Source organism: Cotesia glomerata, linkage group LG10 (assembly GCF_020080835.1).
Source record: "Cotesia glomerata isolate CgM1 linkage group LG10, MPM_Cglom_v2.3, whole genome shotgun sequence".
Lineage (NCBI taxonomy): Eukaryota > Metazoa > Arthropoda > Insecta > Hymenoptera > Braconidae > Cotesia > Cotesia glomerata.
This window is the reverse complement of record NC_058167.1, coordinates 8,269,618-8,285,037: the sequence shown is the minus strand read 5'-3', so window position 1 is coordinate 8,285,037 and position 15,420 is coordinate 8,269,618. Positions and strand designations below refer to the sequence as shown.

Below are 15,420 nucleotides of genomic sequence, written 5' to 3'. Positions count from 1 at the left end.
AATTGTAGCGCTAAAATTTTCTAAAAAAAGTTTTTATATTATTTTATTCAGAAAATTTTGATAATTTTTATTATAAATTTAATGCTAAAAAAAAATTTTTTTTTTATTAAAAAAATTATTTTATTAAAATATAGACTTACATTATTTATAAATAAAAAAAAATAGTATTATACAAAGTATTAACAACTTTTTATTTTCTACTTTTTTTCTTTTTTAAAGATTTTTTATCTTTTTCCTGTCTTTTCTTTTTGATTTTCTTCTCTGATTTTTTTTTCATATTCTTTGCCTTTTCCCGAAATTTTGCCTTCCTTTTTTTTTTCTTCTTTTCCTCCTCTGATGACGATGACGATGATGATGACGACGACGATGAAGAATCTGAGCTGGACCCTGAATCAGAGGACGAAGACGACGTCGAGGATGACGATGAGCTAGAGGAACTAGGCGTCTTCAAAGTCTCCAATATTTCAGGCGGAGGAGCAGCCAAGACCTTGGGCCGAGACTTCAAATGCTCTCTCAAATCATCTGTCAATCCTCCCAGCCCGATGGTAGTAAAGAAATTGACAGCAAACCTCGTCTTCTTATCTGTATCCCTTGGAAAGAGTCCTTCGAAGGCTTCTTGCAATGTGATGTCTTTAATTCTGTTGTTCAATTTGGGCACGCCCATGTACTCAGACAACTCTTGGAACAAAATTTTTATAAACACACGGCTACTAGGAGTTGTGTCTTCTTCGTTCAACTTGATGCAGCTGAGCACCACCCACGAAATAGAATCTGTAATTAGCAGATGGGCAAAGAACTTGGCGACATTCCTCAGCTTATTCATGTCCAGCCTGTGAATTGTGTCGTAAGATTCTTTAAAAATCTCCTCAAAAGGAGTGACGTAAATTTTATTTATTGCACAGAAACGACCAGCTAATAATCCGTAAAATTTTTCATATGTCCTATTCTCCTTGCAGCAGTCTAGGAACATGTAACAGAGCTCGCGCTCCTGTCCGGGCTTCAGCTGCATCTTCATCAGTTTGTGCGCGCACTCTTCAAAGTCCAAAGAAGAATGAATCGTCAAATAAATTGTCCTCCTGAGAGCCTTCAAATTAGTCTCAGTATTATCCAATATAACGTCTTTCTTCTCGGCGTCTTCCTCGTCACCACTGTCATCTTCCTCAGAACTATCCTCATCCTCGCCACTGGCATCGCTGTTGTCAGAGCCCAATATTTCTTTCTGCAACTCTTTATATTTCTCTTCATTTCTAATATATTCGCTATCAAATCTAAATACGTTGAGAATATCTTCAGAGTCGTGCTTATCTTGGAGCTGAATGACGTGGATTATCTGATCATTCTCTTCCACAAGATCTAGTTCCTTGGGGACAGCCACGTGGTCTTTGAACCCATCCTTACGTATCTGGAACATAACTTCAATCATATACTGGATTCTTTTATCGAGTTTTCCCTCGTGTAAAATATTCCTCAATAGATCAAAAATTTCCACAATACCAGCTTTGGAAACTTCGGTTAACTTCTGACCACATTCTTTTAACAAAGCAATAGCTACTTCCACGGAGTCATCAGTGGGATTTTTCAACAACACGTGCCACAGTTCCAACACGATAATCTCGTGAACAACACGCTGGTTAATTAAGTGTGCAATGAAACTTCCTGAAGAAATACACAAAGATTTATTATTAGTTTTGTATCCTCGTATGAACTGTTTAACCAGTCTGTGGATGATCAGTTCTCCAATATTTGGGAATTTCGAGTTAAGAATCGCCGTCAGAGCCGCATAAATAGGTGTGAACGTCGGAGAAGCAACTTGGGCTTGGATTATCGACCTAGCCAAGAGTCCTCTTCCTCGAATAACATTCTCCCTCAGCAACTCCCTGGTTATGAGACCGATGTTCGAAGTATTGACCTTATTAATATGACCATGGATAGATTTTTTTAAAGCTTCCCACGCAATACGTTGATAAGCTGCTGATGATTTATCTGTTATCTCCGCCTGCATCAGCTTGAGCTTAGCAGGTGGTATATAAGCACCTCCCGTCTTGGAAGTTAATAAGTCTACAGTTCTTTTTTGAGCACGAGTAATATTACCTAGTTCCTCATCCTGGATTTTATTTTTCTCGTCTTTTTTAGCTCCGTCAGGAATTTCTCCCTCTTCTGGCATCTCACTGGGTGAATTCCTGGTGCGCTTGCGATCCCTCCTATCAGACCGCTCGTTTTCCTCACGAGGATTTCTGTCTTTTTTGTCTCTCCTGCTCTCGTATGGGCTTCTGTCTCGTCGGTTCCTCTCGTATCTAAAAGGAGAATTTCGGTCTCGCCTGTGTCTTTCAGTCATGTGCGGACTTCTTCCTCGCCTATTCCTGTCTTCACACTCACCGGGACTTCGTTCCCTACGTCTCCGATAGTGTCTTTCCTCTTGGTCATCTGGGGACCTGTCAGTTCTTTTTTCATGGCTCCAGTCGTTGTCCCAGTACCTCTTGTGCACGTGTTCATCGTCTCGCCTCCTTCTCTCTTTGCGGTCCTTGTCTGGACGCCGATGTTCAACGGGGCTTCCTTCGTGTTCCATAGCTATTTGTTTGAATTAATATTTATCAATTACCAGGTACGTTAACATCTGCGATAAAAAAAAACACAGTTTAATTAATAATACGCTTATTGCAAAGTAATTAATACGTTTAGAGGTTAAGTTCTCACCGGATATAGTTTTATAAATGAAATTTAATTTTTGACTAGATGCGCTTAGTAAATAAATTAATATTTCACTATTTTATTCAATTAAAAAAAAACTATTTAATTAAATAAATATATCACTTAAAATCGTTGCTAAACATTTTTTCAGAATAATTGCGTGAGAATACGTTGGTTGTTGGTTGGAGGTCGGAATAACATGCTATTTACATTCGATGTTGAATGTCTTAACAGTTTTGTTGGAGGGAGTAAAATTGTACAGTCAAATATCCCTACTACCACTAGCCGTGATACGTATACGTCTAGTCGTGGCCTTTACTTGATGTACTAATTTTACTTGAGAGTTTATTCTAAATTTTTGAATTCCTCATGATATTATTCTCACTATTATCTGTTAGTTTTATTTTAGTAACTACTTATTTTTTAATAATAATAAAAATTTCATTTTAATCCTTTTTAATTAAAACTTTTTTTTTCTTTTTTTCAAACTATTCAATTTACTCGATTTTAAAATACGTAACAAAAATTCATGGAATAGACAAATAAAATAGTAGAAACTATGAAAAAAAAAAAAAAAAAAAAAAAAAAAAAAAAAAAGTAATTGTTTCAAAATGATGAATTGTATTTAAAATTATACAAGATTTTAAAAAATCACATTTCTTATTACAAAAATTCCATAATATTTATGAGGTTTACCATAGCAATAAAAAATTATCTAAGCAAGGCATAATTCGATAAATAGCCGCATAATTATTATAAGCTTATTCTAAATGAGCAACAGTCAAAGTCTTCCAGGTCCTGAAACAGATAAAACATAAATAATTAATTATTTTTATTTCATACATCTGTTAGTAAATCAATAAAAATATTTTATACATTAGATATTTCAAACTTACGCGAATGAGGTGGGCCAGGTGGACCATAAGGTCTTATCATTTCAGGTGGCCCGAATCGTGGAAAATTCGGACGAATTGGACCTCCCATTCCCATCATCGGTGGCATTCTTCCGCGAACATAAGGCATTGGAGCTCGCATAGCCATCGCCGCGTCTATCACTATCGGTCTCATATAATCCTGTAAAAAATTAACCATTAATTAATTCAATCTTTATGCATATTCTCATAAATACTGATTATTTATTTATTTATTTATTTATTATTATTATTATTATTATTATTATTATTATGTCTAAACTTTCCAAAAACTAACAATAATAATAATAATAAAAATAATAATAATAATAATAATAATAATAATAATAATAATAATAATAATAATTAAAAATTATCAATTTGATTTCTATTATTATTATTATTATTATTATTATTATTATTATTATTATTATTATTATTATCCTGAACTTACGGTGAAATAATAAGGAAATTGCAGCGGTTCCATATAAGGAGGGACACGTCTAGAACTATGAGACTCATATCTATCATAACTGTGAGCGATTCTATGTGAACTATGACGGCTATCTCTGTCTCTGGAGGTTGAACGATGACGAGAACTATGTCCTCTAGACGATGATCCGTGGCGTCTGTCGTCTCGAGAACCAGCTTCACTTAAACGATGACGGTCTCGACTTCTTGGCCTGTCATCATTTCTACGATCTCGACTATGTTTCCTATGAAAATTATTAATTATTTAGCATTTATAATCAATATAAAATTATAAGAATAAAAGCCATGAAATAATTTAAAAATCAATTACCTATATTTCGAATTATGGTGAGATTCTTTTTCGTACCTTGAGCTTTTATACCTATTTAAAATTTTTTAGTTAGCAATAATCCTTTTGTTTTTTTAATTATTAACACAATATTCAATTTGAAAACTATTGTTTTATAATTTATCCATATAACAAAATAAATAAATCAATAGTTTGAGTCTTCATTGAAATTAATATCTTAATAACAAATATTAAATACTAATATCAATTCCATCCAACTATTGATTCATTTATTTTATGTTTATATATCATTTTAATATTTTATATAATATTTAATTATTTTATAAATTATTTTACGACTTTACCTCAATATAAATATTAATTTTAAATTAAAAAGTGATAACTATACTACATTCAAATAAAAAAAAAAAAATCTTACAGGACATTTTTAAAATAAAATAAAATTAATAATGTTCATTTTTCTCTGTACAGCTTGAGAAAACGGACATAAATCACGTAGCTTAGTTTGTTACGTATCATGCTTGATTTTTTTTCGCGACCATCATTTAAAGTGATCCAGAGATGCTGTGCTGATGAAAAGTTGATGAAATGCTGGAACAAAAACTCGGTAATAAAATTAGTAGTAAACATATCAAGTCTAGAGAATGACACTGGATTAAAAACTAAATTAAAAAAAGCATTAATTTAAATACTCACAGCAAATATTCAATTTCACAGAGCCTGTAACTTCAAGTGACCACTCGGAGTATTGAGATCACAATTAGCAATTAGCAATTATCTCGCCTATTGGATCGTCAAACACTCGACGAGTTATCACGAGTAAAGGCTCCATAGAAATGATATATCTATGTAATATTCATATAATATACCCATAAAATAAAAAATTTTTGGTTTGTAAATAACTAAAACGAACCTAGACTCCCGACGAGGACTTCGGGATCGACGGCGCCTAGGGCTTGAGCTCGACGAACGGCGATGAGAACTCGGTGATCGACGGTGTCGGCTTGAAGATGACGAGGATGAGCATCTTCTAGAGGAGCGTCTCTTGCCATTTTGCACCGAAATTATCGTACGGAGCTCTTTAACTTCGGGTGTTGATATTCCAGTGGTCTTGAGTTCTGGGCGATCGAATATTGGGATTATTCCTTCACCTGTTGGAAGACATGCGAGCTTCAATGATGTGCTAATAGTTTTTTTTTTTTTTTTTTTTTTTTTTCTAAATAATCATTAGTAAGCAAACTTTAAGTAAAAATAATTTGATAGATTATTTAATAATTGTGCTAATTTAATGAAAAATAATTTTTTTCGCGTAATTTTTTTTATCTTCAGTGATGATCTTCCAGCTGATGTCTTCAGTGATGAGATTATTCAACTACTTACTACTAAAAAATAATATTATCTTAAATATTTCAAAGACCAATCATGCAGCAGATAATTAAAAATGAAATGGAAAAAATAAAAAAAAAATTTTTTTAAATCTAAATGCAGTGCAAAATAATAAATAATGTGGATGTTAACTAAAAATACAGCAAAGCACATTATAATCGAAGTAATAATAAATACCGCTTACAAAAATTGCTGTTACTAATTCGTGTGATCAAACTCCGACGCCACGTAGTGGTCTAGTAGTTGTGATCTCGGATAATTCGTATCCTACATCAGAAAGTAATAGTATTATTCAAAGTCATTAATAACAAAATCTTAAAGTCTTTAACATATTTATCTTCCAGTTGTCGTCCAGAGTACTTTCAAAATCTTCAGTGTTGATACATATTTCAAACATTACCTCAATAAAAAATCTGCAGGAAATATAATTAATACACTTGATAATATAAAATTACCGTCTTTGCGTGCAACTACAATATCCTCGGGATTTAAGATATCCCGTTCAAGTTTTTCAGGTTGTGGTTCAGTCGTCGGGATCTGCCGGTGAATATCAATCTTTATTTTCTTCAAATCTGCCAAAGGTATCGGCGATATTTCTGATCCTTTAAACACTGGAGCGCTGGATAATAAAAAAGTCAATTTTTAAAATTCCTGATGAAAAACTAAAAAATTATCTAACAAAAGAAATATGAGACTAAAATTAGCAGACATTTTTTTTTTAAATAAACTGTCTATAAAATTATTCATGAGATTAAAGTTAGCAGTCACTATATAACTTTAAAATTTTTTTTTAACAAACAAATTTGTTCTAAAAAATTTCATTTTTTATTTTTTTTAATTTTCACATCAATTTAAAAAAATTTTTTTTTTTGCCATAATTTATTTGTTATAAAATTCTTAAAATTATTAAATAAATGGTAAATTAATTTCGATAGTTTATTTTCAAAAATATCTAGCCCTATTAGGGCGAATCATTGATGCAAACAATTCCCCCAACCTAGTCAAATTTTATTTATTTTTGAAAAAGTGCTTCCAAAAAATAAGTCAGTATTCAGCTTGATTCATGTTAGTATATGCTTTTCGATAACTAAATGTAACCAAACGCCTCTCTTACGGGCTATTGCTCACTTCCACGCATGACTTTATTTGTTTACTTTACTAGTTTATCAATGATTTCTCAAAAACTATGTGGTAGGGAATTCCAGAATTTTGTAGGGTAATTATACATGTATAAATCTAAGTAATGTTAGTTTTTCGTGAAATTCTTAAAATTTCTTCAATAAAAAAATAATGAAACTCGCGGTTTTCTCTTTCTTTTTCCATATCACCTGTATGAAAATATCATTTTCAATTGCAATTATCTTCGGTTAGACGTTGTAAGTCGTCTCTAAATTTTAACAGCGTGTGCATTATGTATTTAACTACTTCTATACGGAGTTTGGGAGATTTCTTGAATTTTTGCTTTTTGGGCCTAACTACCTTAACAGCCGAGACCAGTGATTGCAGTTTCAATCGGCTTAGCGAAACGAATGGAAATTTTGAAAAAACGTTTTTAGAGATAATAGATAATTTAATAAACTATTTCACCACAAAGCGGTTTTTTCAAAAATTTCATTCGCTTCGTCAAACCAATCGAAACTGCAATTGCTCTGCTGTTAGGAGTGCGACAGAGATAGTTCCGTTGAACTTCGTGAGAGCAAAGCGAGAAAAAGATGGTCTCGCCTGTTAAGAATTCTGTACAAATATTCAATTAAATGCTAATAAATATTATTATTATTATAATTTATTTTAAAAAATATGCATTTATAATTTTTTAGAGCTCCAAAAGATGGAATTTTTTAAATAAATTCTTCTTGTTATAATTTATTTGTTACAAAATTCTTAAAATTATTAAATAGATGCTAAATTAATTTCCATAAATTATTTAAAAAAAAAAATTCTAAAAATGATCTCTCTCAATTTCAGTATCATAAATAAATAAAAATAATACCTTTTGGCCATAACTAAAGTTTTAGCAACATTACAGCGAACACGCTGCTTGCGTGAGTGATCGGAAGACCTGCTTCTACTGCTTCTACTTCTGCTCCTGTCGCGATTCCGGGTACTTTTATTGCGACTTCTGCTGCGACTGGGAGTGTGTTTTCTTTCGCGACTTCTGCTGCTGGAGAAACTACGGCTTCGGCTACGGCTTCTAGTGCGAGCCCGGTGCGAGGATCTGTGAGCGTTCTTTAAAGCCAGCTCACGAGCCCGACGCGCTTCGTACTGCTGGATCATAATCTGCTTGCGACGTTCGTGCTCGCGCTTCTTCTCTTGCTCGAGCACCCACTCCTGTCTTCGGCGTTGTTTCTCCTCCTCAGAGTAATCTGAGGAGTGATGCCCAGATCCGGAGGGTTGACTGCTCGCGTACCGCGACCGGAGGTCATTTTCACGTGCTCGTCGCATATCTAAACACATAGCAGCCATTCTATCAGCCAGCTACGATAAGCAATTCGTTCTGAATTTTATGTAAACAAAATTCTGATTGAGGAACGAGGTTAGGGTTTGAGGTTATGGCGCTGATGAGGTGTTTGGATGGAATTGTGCTTGGTGTTAATTAATAATGGATGTACCTGAAAATTAGCTTGTTAATTATTTCGAGAACACATTACAGATAAATTTTTTTTTTTTATATATTTTACTATTAATATTTTTTGTTTTTAAATTGGAAAAAATATTTTAATACATACATTAACGTCACAACTGTTTATTTATTCTTGGAATTAAACACACACTTGAGCTTGCATTTTACTGTTTTATATTCTGACAGGAGCACGTGTCTCCATCTGTGTAGAAAAATGTGTCAACTGCAATTATGAAAAAAAAAATTTAATTAAAAAATTGCACATGTAAAAAATATGACATTAAAGTTAGAAGTCACTTGACAAGTTAAAATTTTTTTTTTAACAAACAAATTTGTTCCAAAAAATTGCATTTTTAATTTTTTTAAATTTCTATGTGTCAATTTTTTTCTCTATTTTTTTTGCCATAATTTATTTGTTACAAAAATTTCTTAAATTAATAAATATCTGCTAAATTAATTTTCATGTTAAAAATAAAAAAATTATTAGTAGAAAATTTTTATTATTGTAATTGAATTGTTATAAAAACTTTTAAAAAATTGACAGTTGTCAGCATGACATTAAAATTAGCCAACAATTAGAGATTTTTTTTTATCAATTAAATTAGAACAAAAAATCACTTTTGCAAAATTGCACGTATAATTTTTAAAACTTTCTACATGTGACATTTTTTAATCAATTTTTTTTTTTAATAATTTTTTCAATAAAAAAAATTCTAAAAATTTTTAGATATCGGCTAACTTCAGTATGTTCTGTATTATTAAAAGACCGGAAGATGTCAGCTTAGTGCATTTATTCCGCGGGGAATGACGTCGCTTCCTAGCTAAACTAAAAAAAAGAGGGCGCTTCAGTTCGGTCTTTAAAGAAATTGGGAGCGAGAGTCCGAGTTGTCCAAGCGCCATTTTCTTGGTCGCTCTGCGTGGATCCCTGGTGAGTCCTAGCACAAAATAACAAATTAAAAGCCTAATCTCGAGCACCCAGCAATCAAGAGTGAATTTAATCAGCAGCAAGGGCCAGCCTCGTAACTATTAATTAATCTTAAAGTACATTATTAACCATAATTATAATTATCGAGTCGTACGTGATAAAGTTTGTCACAAATAACGCAGTATCGCCGAGTGCTAATGCGTGGCATTTCAGAAAGTTCTCCAAGTCGCACAATGGCCGATGACTTGGACGTCGAAGCGATGCTGGAGGCTCCCTATCGAAAAGGGGTAAGATAATCTCATTTTTTATTTAATATTATTATTTATTTTTAATTCATTTTTTTTTTGCTCAATTTACACTCTCGACATTGTACTAGTCGTTCTATTTTCCTTTTGTTGAATACATTATTCATTATATAGTAATGCTTAGTACGCACGCTCAGTGCAAAGTTATTTCATTTTATATTATATATATTATTATTATTATTTTTTTTTTTTTTATTTACCAACCCGTGGTCCGGGTTAAGTTTTTTTTTATCATCATCGCCATCTTAATATTTAATCAATGATAATGGCAATCATAATCATAGTCATAATTGTAGTAGTAATTATAGTGGTAATCATAAATTGTTTGATGATTATTGTTATATTTATTATATATATGCTAAAAAATAATATAAAAGTAGAACGATCCACACTGTCGCTGTCTATTGATCAATACCTCCATTTTCTGTACTTATAGATGGTACGTAACATGTACCCTCGCGCTCGTACGATGTTCTACAACGAGTTCCTTGATTGCACTTGAATAACGAGGTACTAAGACAAGTCATCACTTTCATTATTTATTCTTACTTTTTTTTTTTTTAATTATTTTTCTTGTACATTGTTCACATAAAAGTAACAATCGTTGGAATAAATTTTATTTAGGGATTTATCAATTTTTCAAGGGTTTTTTTTTTCTATTAAATCGCTATTAATAATAATAATACTCGGAGCTCGAAGTAAGTGACTAGATTTTTATCAGATTTTTTAAAAAGTCTTAAATCTATAAATTGATAAAAAAATTTTTTTATTTTTTTGTTTACAGTCGGAGAATTTTTGTTCCATGGTGGTCGAAGGTGGTTGGGATTTTTTATTTATAAAAAATCTAGGTTCATTATTAAATTTTAAAGCAGCGTTGGAAGTAAAATCATAAGTTTAATTAAATAAATTTGTTTATTTTTGATTTATAAACTTAAAAATTTATAATTAATTTTTTATCAATTTGCAGATGAGAGATAAGACTTAAAAAAAAAATCTGAAAGAATAAATATTTAAAATGAGTTGAGCGGAAGTCGATGATAACTTTTTGATAATACGTATGTAAGGGAATAAAATATATATTATATTATATATTATTTATGATTGAATTAGTAATCAAGTGATCGAGTTTGTATGAGACAGGGTCAGATTGAGTAGGAATAAAGTTAGGATCCATCAGGAGTTACATAGACACATATATATTACTGTTCTTTGACGAGGGCTCTCTTTTGCAGAAGAAAAAGGATGTGTGGTTGGCCATTGGTAGTTTAAGACCAAGGCATGCTCAACCCAAGATTGCAATGCTTTCCTAATACCCGAATAAACAGATTGATTGGTAAGTTTTAGCCGGGTTTTGCATGGTGCAAATACAAACGTGCAAACGATACGGGTAATCTGCCGCTCCTCTTCCCCGACAACACGCAAAACAACTGTACTACTAAGAGATATATTTTTATAAATATATATATATATATATATATATATATATATATATATATATATATATATATATATATATATATATATATATATATATATATATATATTATTATTATTATTATTATTATCATGTCCGTTAATTTAAGAAGTCACCTGCGTTTTTTTCTTTCACGGCTTAAGGAGTCTTAAGTCTTGATAATTATCAAAACATATTTCAGTCATTAAAAATCAATCTTTATTTTGATGAAAGAAAAAAAAATATTACCAGTTTAATTAAAGTTATACATTTATATTTGATTTAAATAACTAACTTGAATTGATTTGCTTTTTGTCCCCTTGTTCGCGCGTCCCTGCCAACTTGGCTGGCGGTATGGCATTCAACTGTTTGCTGTTCGTAGGAGCAGGACTCCTCATCCAAAGACAGGTCCAAGGAGAATGGGTCAAGCAGAACATCATCTCGGTAAGTTTTTTTTCGTTTATTTTATTTTTATTTATTCAAAAAAAAAAAATTAAAGATAAAATTTATTTTGATCTAACAATTTTTTAAAAGTCCTCGCGTTTAAAATTTAATTTATAAAAAGACAAAAAAAAAAAAAGTTTTGACGTGACAGTCACTCGAAAGTTTATATTCTCTTTGTTATAGACACCGTACAGTTAGTGTAATTGCCGCTTTATTTCGATAATTCCAAACGGTATTACCAAGTGATGGTGAGTATTGCCGATGAACTCGAATTTGTATCGAGTTTGTATTTAAAAATGGGCCGATCTTATGTTATTTTAAAATAGCCGGCTCACGGTTAACTGACTGGACTCGAAGTGATATGAGTTTATAAAACCAGCTGGGAGTTTAGTCCATTAAAAAAAAAAAAAAAAAAAAAAAAAAAAAATCTAATTATATATTTATATATATTAAATTTTTTTAACTGTATTACTGGTATACTAATTAGCTGTATTTTTTCAGGAAAAACAAACACAGATCGAGGTCGCGCTCCCGATCGAGGGACCGGCGAGACCGCCGCGATCGAGAAAAAGATCGGGACAGGACCAAGGACCGGGACCGAGATCGTGACCGCGACAGAGACAGAGACAGGGACAGAGACAGGGACAGAGAGCGCGAACGAGAACGAGAACGTGAGCGGGAGAAGGAGCGAGAAAGAGACCGCGAGCGTGATCGTGACAGAGACAGGAAACGCAGGTCCAGGTCTAAGGACAAGAAGGATCGGGATCTCGATGATAAGGATAAAGATAAGGAGAAGGATAAGGAAAAAGACCGCGAACGAGATCGTGATCGTGATCGCCGGGACAGAGATGCGCGAGATCGCAGAAGGAAAAGGTCCTTGACGCCACTTACATTGCCTAGAGCTCGGCCTTTTGGAAAAGGTGTCAGTCCTTTGGGATTGTAAGTATTTTTTTTATTTAGTTTTTTAATTTAATTTTTTTAATTTAATTTAATTCAATTTTTCAAATTTATTTTAATTTAATTTTTTAAATTTATTTTAATTTAATTTTTTAAATTTATTTTAATTTAATTTTTTAAATTTATTTTAATTTAATTTTTTAAATTTATTTTAATTTAATTTTTTAAATTTATTTTAATTTAATTTTTTAAATTTATTTTAATTTTATTTTTTAAATTTATTTTAATTTTATTTTTAAAATTTATCTTAATTTAATTTATTTTAATGTGATTTAAAAAATTTTTTTTAATAAAATTTTGGATTTGATATTAATTAAAATAAATTTTTTTTTTCATCAGACGAAATGATGAGTTGACTCCAGAAGAACGCGATGCACGTACAGTGTTCTGTATGCAGTTGAGCCAACGTATTAGAGCGCGTGATCTGGAAGAATTCTTCTCGAGCGTCGGGAAAGTCCAGGACGTTCGATTGATCACGTGTAACAAGACCCGGCGGTTCAAAGGTATCGCTTATGTAGAATTCAAAGATCCAGAGAGTGTAACTCTGGCTCTCGGGTTGTCTGGTCAAAAGCTTTTGGGAGTTCCCATTGTCGTACAGCACACACAAGCCGAAAAAAATCGCATGGGCAATTCAATGCCAAATTTAATGCCTAAAGGACAAACCGGGCCTATGAGACTCTACGTTGGCTCGCTGCATTTCAATATCACCGAAGACATGCTCCGCGGTATCTTCGAGCCATTTGGCAAAATTGACAACATCCAGTTGATCATGGATCCTGAAACTGGTCGCAGCAAAGGCTACGGCTTTTTGACATTTAGAAACTCTGACGACGCCAAAAAAGCACTTGAGCAGCTGAACGGGTTCGAGCTGGCTGGCAGACCGATGAAAGTTGGTAATGTCACGGAAAGGACTGACCTTATGCAAGGAAACTCCCTTCTCGATACTGATGAACTTGATCGCAGTGGCATTGACCTTGGTGCCACTGGAAGGCTGCAATTGATGTTTAAGTTAGCTGAAGGAACCGGGTTAGAGATACCACCAGCTGCTGCTAATGCGTTGAATATGGCTCCGACACTTGCTGCTCCTCAGCCGGCTCAGCAACCAGCTCCGCCTATTGCTACCCAGTGTTTCATGCTCTCTAATATGTTCGATCCACAAAAGTAAGTTTTTTTTTTTTTTATTTATTTTTATTGAAAGCTAGAAGAATAAAAATTAATTGAGCAGATATTTAATAATTTTTTTAACAAATAAATTATGGCAAAAAAAAATGAGAAAAAAACTTTTCTTTAATAATTTTTTAGAAAAAATTTGTTTGTTAAAAAAAAAAATTAAAAAATGGTCAAGTGATTTCTAACTTTAAAAAATTAAAATTAGAAAAAAATTTTTTTTATGGAAAATACACTCAAGTAGAAAATAAAAAAAATCTACAAGAGTATTTTTTCCAAATTAAAAAAAAATATGTATATATAATGGTTTTTAATAATTTTTTAATATCATAATTAATGAAATTAAAGTTAGCTGTCACTTTACAATTTTTTAATTTGATTTAACAAAAAAATTTGTTCCAAAAAATTGCATTTTTAATTTTAAAAAATTTTTACAAGTCAATTTTTTTTGCCATAATTTATTTGTTATAAAATTATCAAATATATGCTAAATTAATTTTCATTCATAATTAGCATGTTAAAAAAAACCTGGTATGATGAAACGCCATATCATGCTAGGGGGACAACTATGCAAAATAAAACTACGTTACTATCTACTAATCGTTTTAATTATCTTATCTACGAACGATGATAACGTGACATTTTAAAACATTTTTCAATTTAATTTTTACTAATAAAAAATAAATCCTAATAAAAAAATTTTATTTTACAGTGAGTCAAATCCAAATTGGGCGCGAGAAATTCGCGACGACGTGATAGAAGAGTGTAATAAACACGGAGGAGTATTTCATGTGTACCTGGACCAGGCCTCACCTCAAGGCAATGTCTACGTAAAATGTCCGTCAATCGCCACAGCAGTCGCAGCAGTTAATTCTCTCCACGGGCGATGGTTCGCCGGGCGAGTCATAACCGCTGCTTACGTGCCTCTCATAAACTACCATTCATTGTTCCCCGACGCAATGACAGCGATTCAGCTGCTGACCCCTAGCGCGCCGAGAAGAGGCATTTAATTTGGAGCTTAAATTCTTTAAATGCCTTTTTAGGCACTGTTTTATATTATAATTGATATTCTTTTCTTTTATTTTATGATTTTCCTTAAATTACTGTCCTCTTGACTGTGAATCTTAATCGTTCACATGAATTATCTTTAAAAGATATTTAATTGCGATAGTTGATTTGGTACGCACCGGGTCAGTATGATTATCAAATGTTATCAGTATGTAATTATTAATTATTAATATTAATCATTATTTTTATCGATAATGCGTAAGTGTATTTAGATAAACTTTTAACTAATTTCGTACAATTAGCTTTTCATTATTAAAAAAACGCGTTATATTTTTTTTAATATACTAAATCATTAAAAAAAAGTTAATATATATATATTTTTTTTTTTCATCTATATTAACAAGTAATGGAGATTTAATGTTTTTTTTTTATCTACTTAAGTTTGACGATAATCAAATTTTGTTTTTTTCTTTTTTATTTTTTATTGTTATTTATTATTATCAATATTATTGAATTAATCAATGAAATAAAAACACGCGACATTTATAAGCAGTCTCCATTACAATCGAAAATTAAATCTAAAAGAACGAATGGTTTGTAAATAAGATATGTAAATTAATTCGAATTAGTTTAACAAGAAGAGAGTACACGTTGATTACATTGTATTTTAACTTCTTATATTTAATTAAAAATTCAAGTGGATGTAAACTCAATTATTATAATTATAAACCACATTAAATGCAATTATCAACGATGGACAAATAAAATTTACAAA

The 15,420-nt window shown here is 31.6% G+C and overlaps 2 protein-coding genes across 2 annotated transcripts; one reads left to right on the top strand and one right to left on the bottom strand.

Moving 5' to 3' along the window:
* Window positions 1-190: 190 nt before the first annotated feature.
* LOC123273398 (pre-mRNA-splicing factor CWC22 homolog) lies at window positions 191-8,464 on the bottom strand. Its single transcript, XM_044740797.1, has 7 exons — window positions 7,757-8,464; window positions 6,222-6,385; window positions 5,294-5,531; window positions 4,402-4,452; window positions 4,054-4,315; window positions 3,585-3,762; window positions 191-2,583 (listed from the first exon to the last, which is right to left on the bottom strand). Exons 1-7 carry the CDS (start codon window positions 8,227-8,229, stop codon window positions 191-193), a joined length of 3,759 nt encoding a protein of 1,252 aa, XP_044596732.1. The 5' UTR covers window positions 8,230-8,464.
* A 778-nt stretch (window positions 8,465-9,242) lies between these two features.
* Window positions 9,243-15,282, top strand: LOC123273221 (RNA-binding protein 39). The gene is made up of 5 exons (XM_044740561.1): window positions 9,243-9,598; window positions 11,452-11,513; window positions 12,015-12,452; window positions 12,810-13,631; window positions 14,350-15,282. Exons 1-5 carry the CDS (start codon window positions 9,509-9,511, stop codon window positions 14,645-14,647), a joined length of 1,710 nt encoding a protein of 569 aa, XP_044596496.1. The 5' UTR covers window positions 9,243-9,508; the 3' UTR covers window positions 14,648-15,282.
* The last annotated feature ends 138 nt before the right edge of the window (window positions 15,283-15,420 follow it).

Excerpts from the sequence above, each read along its gene's own strand:
- LOC123273398 (XM_044740797.1), bottom strand. The coding sequence starts at position 8,229 with ATGGCTGCTATGTGTTTAGATATGCGACGAGCACGTGAAAATGACCTC. Across the intron at positions 5,532-6,221 it reads TGTAGTTGCACGCAAAGACG|GTGAAGGAATAATCCCAATA; the intron begins GTAATTTTATAT and ends GTCTTCCAACAG. Across the intron at positions 4,316-4,401 it reads CACCATAATTCGAAATATAG|GAAACATAGTCGAGATCGTA; the intron begins GTAATTGATTTT and ends TAATTTTCATAG.
- LOC123273221 (XM_044740561.1), top strand. The coding sequence starts at position 9,509 with ATGCGTGGCATTTCAGAAAGTTCTCCAAGTCGCACAATGGCCGATGAC. Across the intron at positions 9,599-11,451 it reads AGGCTCCCTATCGAAAAGGG|GAGCAGGACTCCTCATCCAA; the intron begins GTAAGATAATCT and ends TGCTGTTCGTAG. Across the intron at positions 12,453-12,809 it reads GGTGTCAGTCCTTTGGGATT|ACGAAATGATGAGTTGACTC; the intron begins GTAAGTATTTTT and ends TTTTTTCATCAG.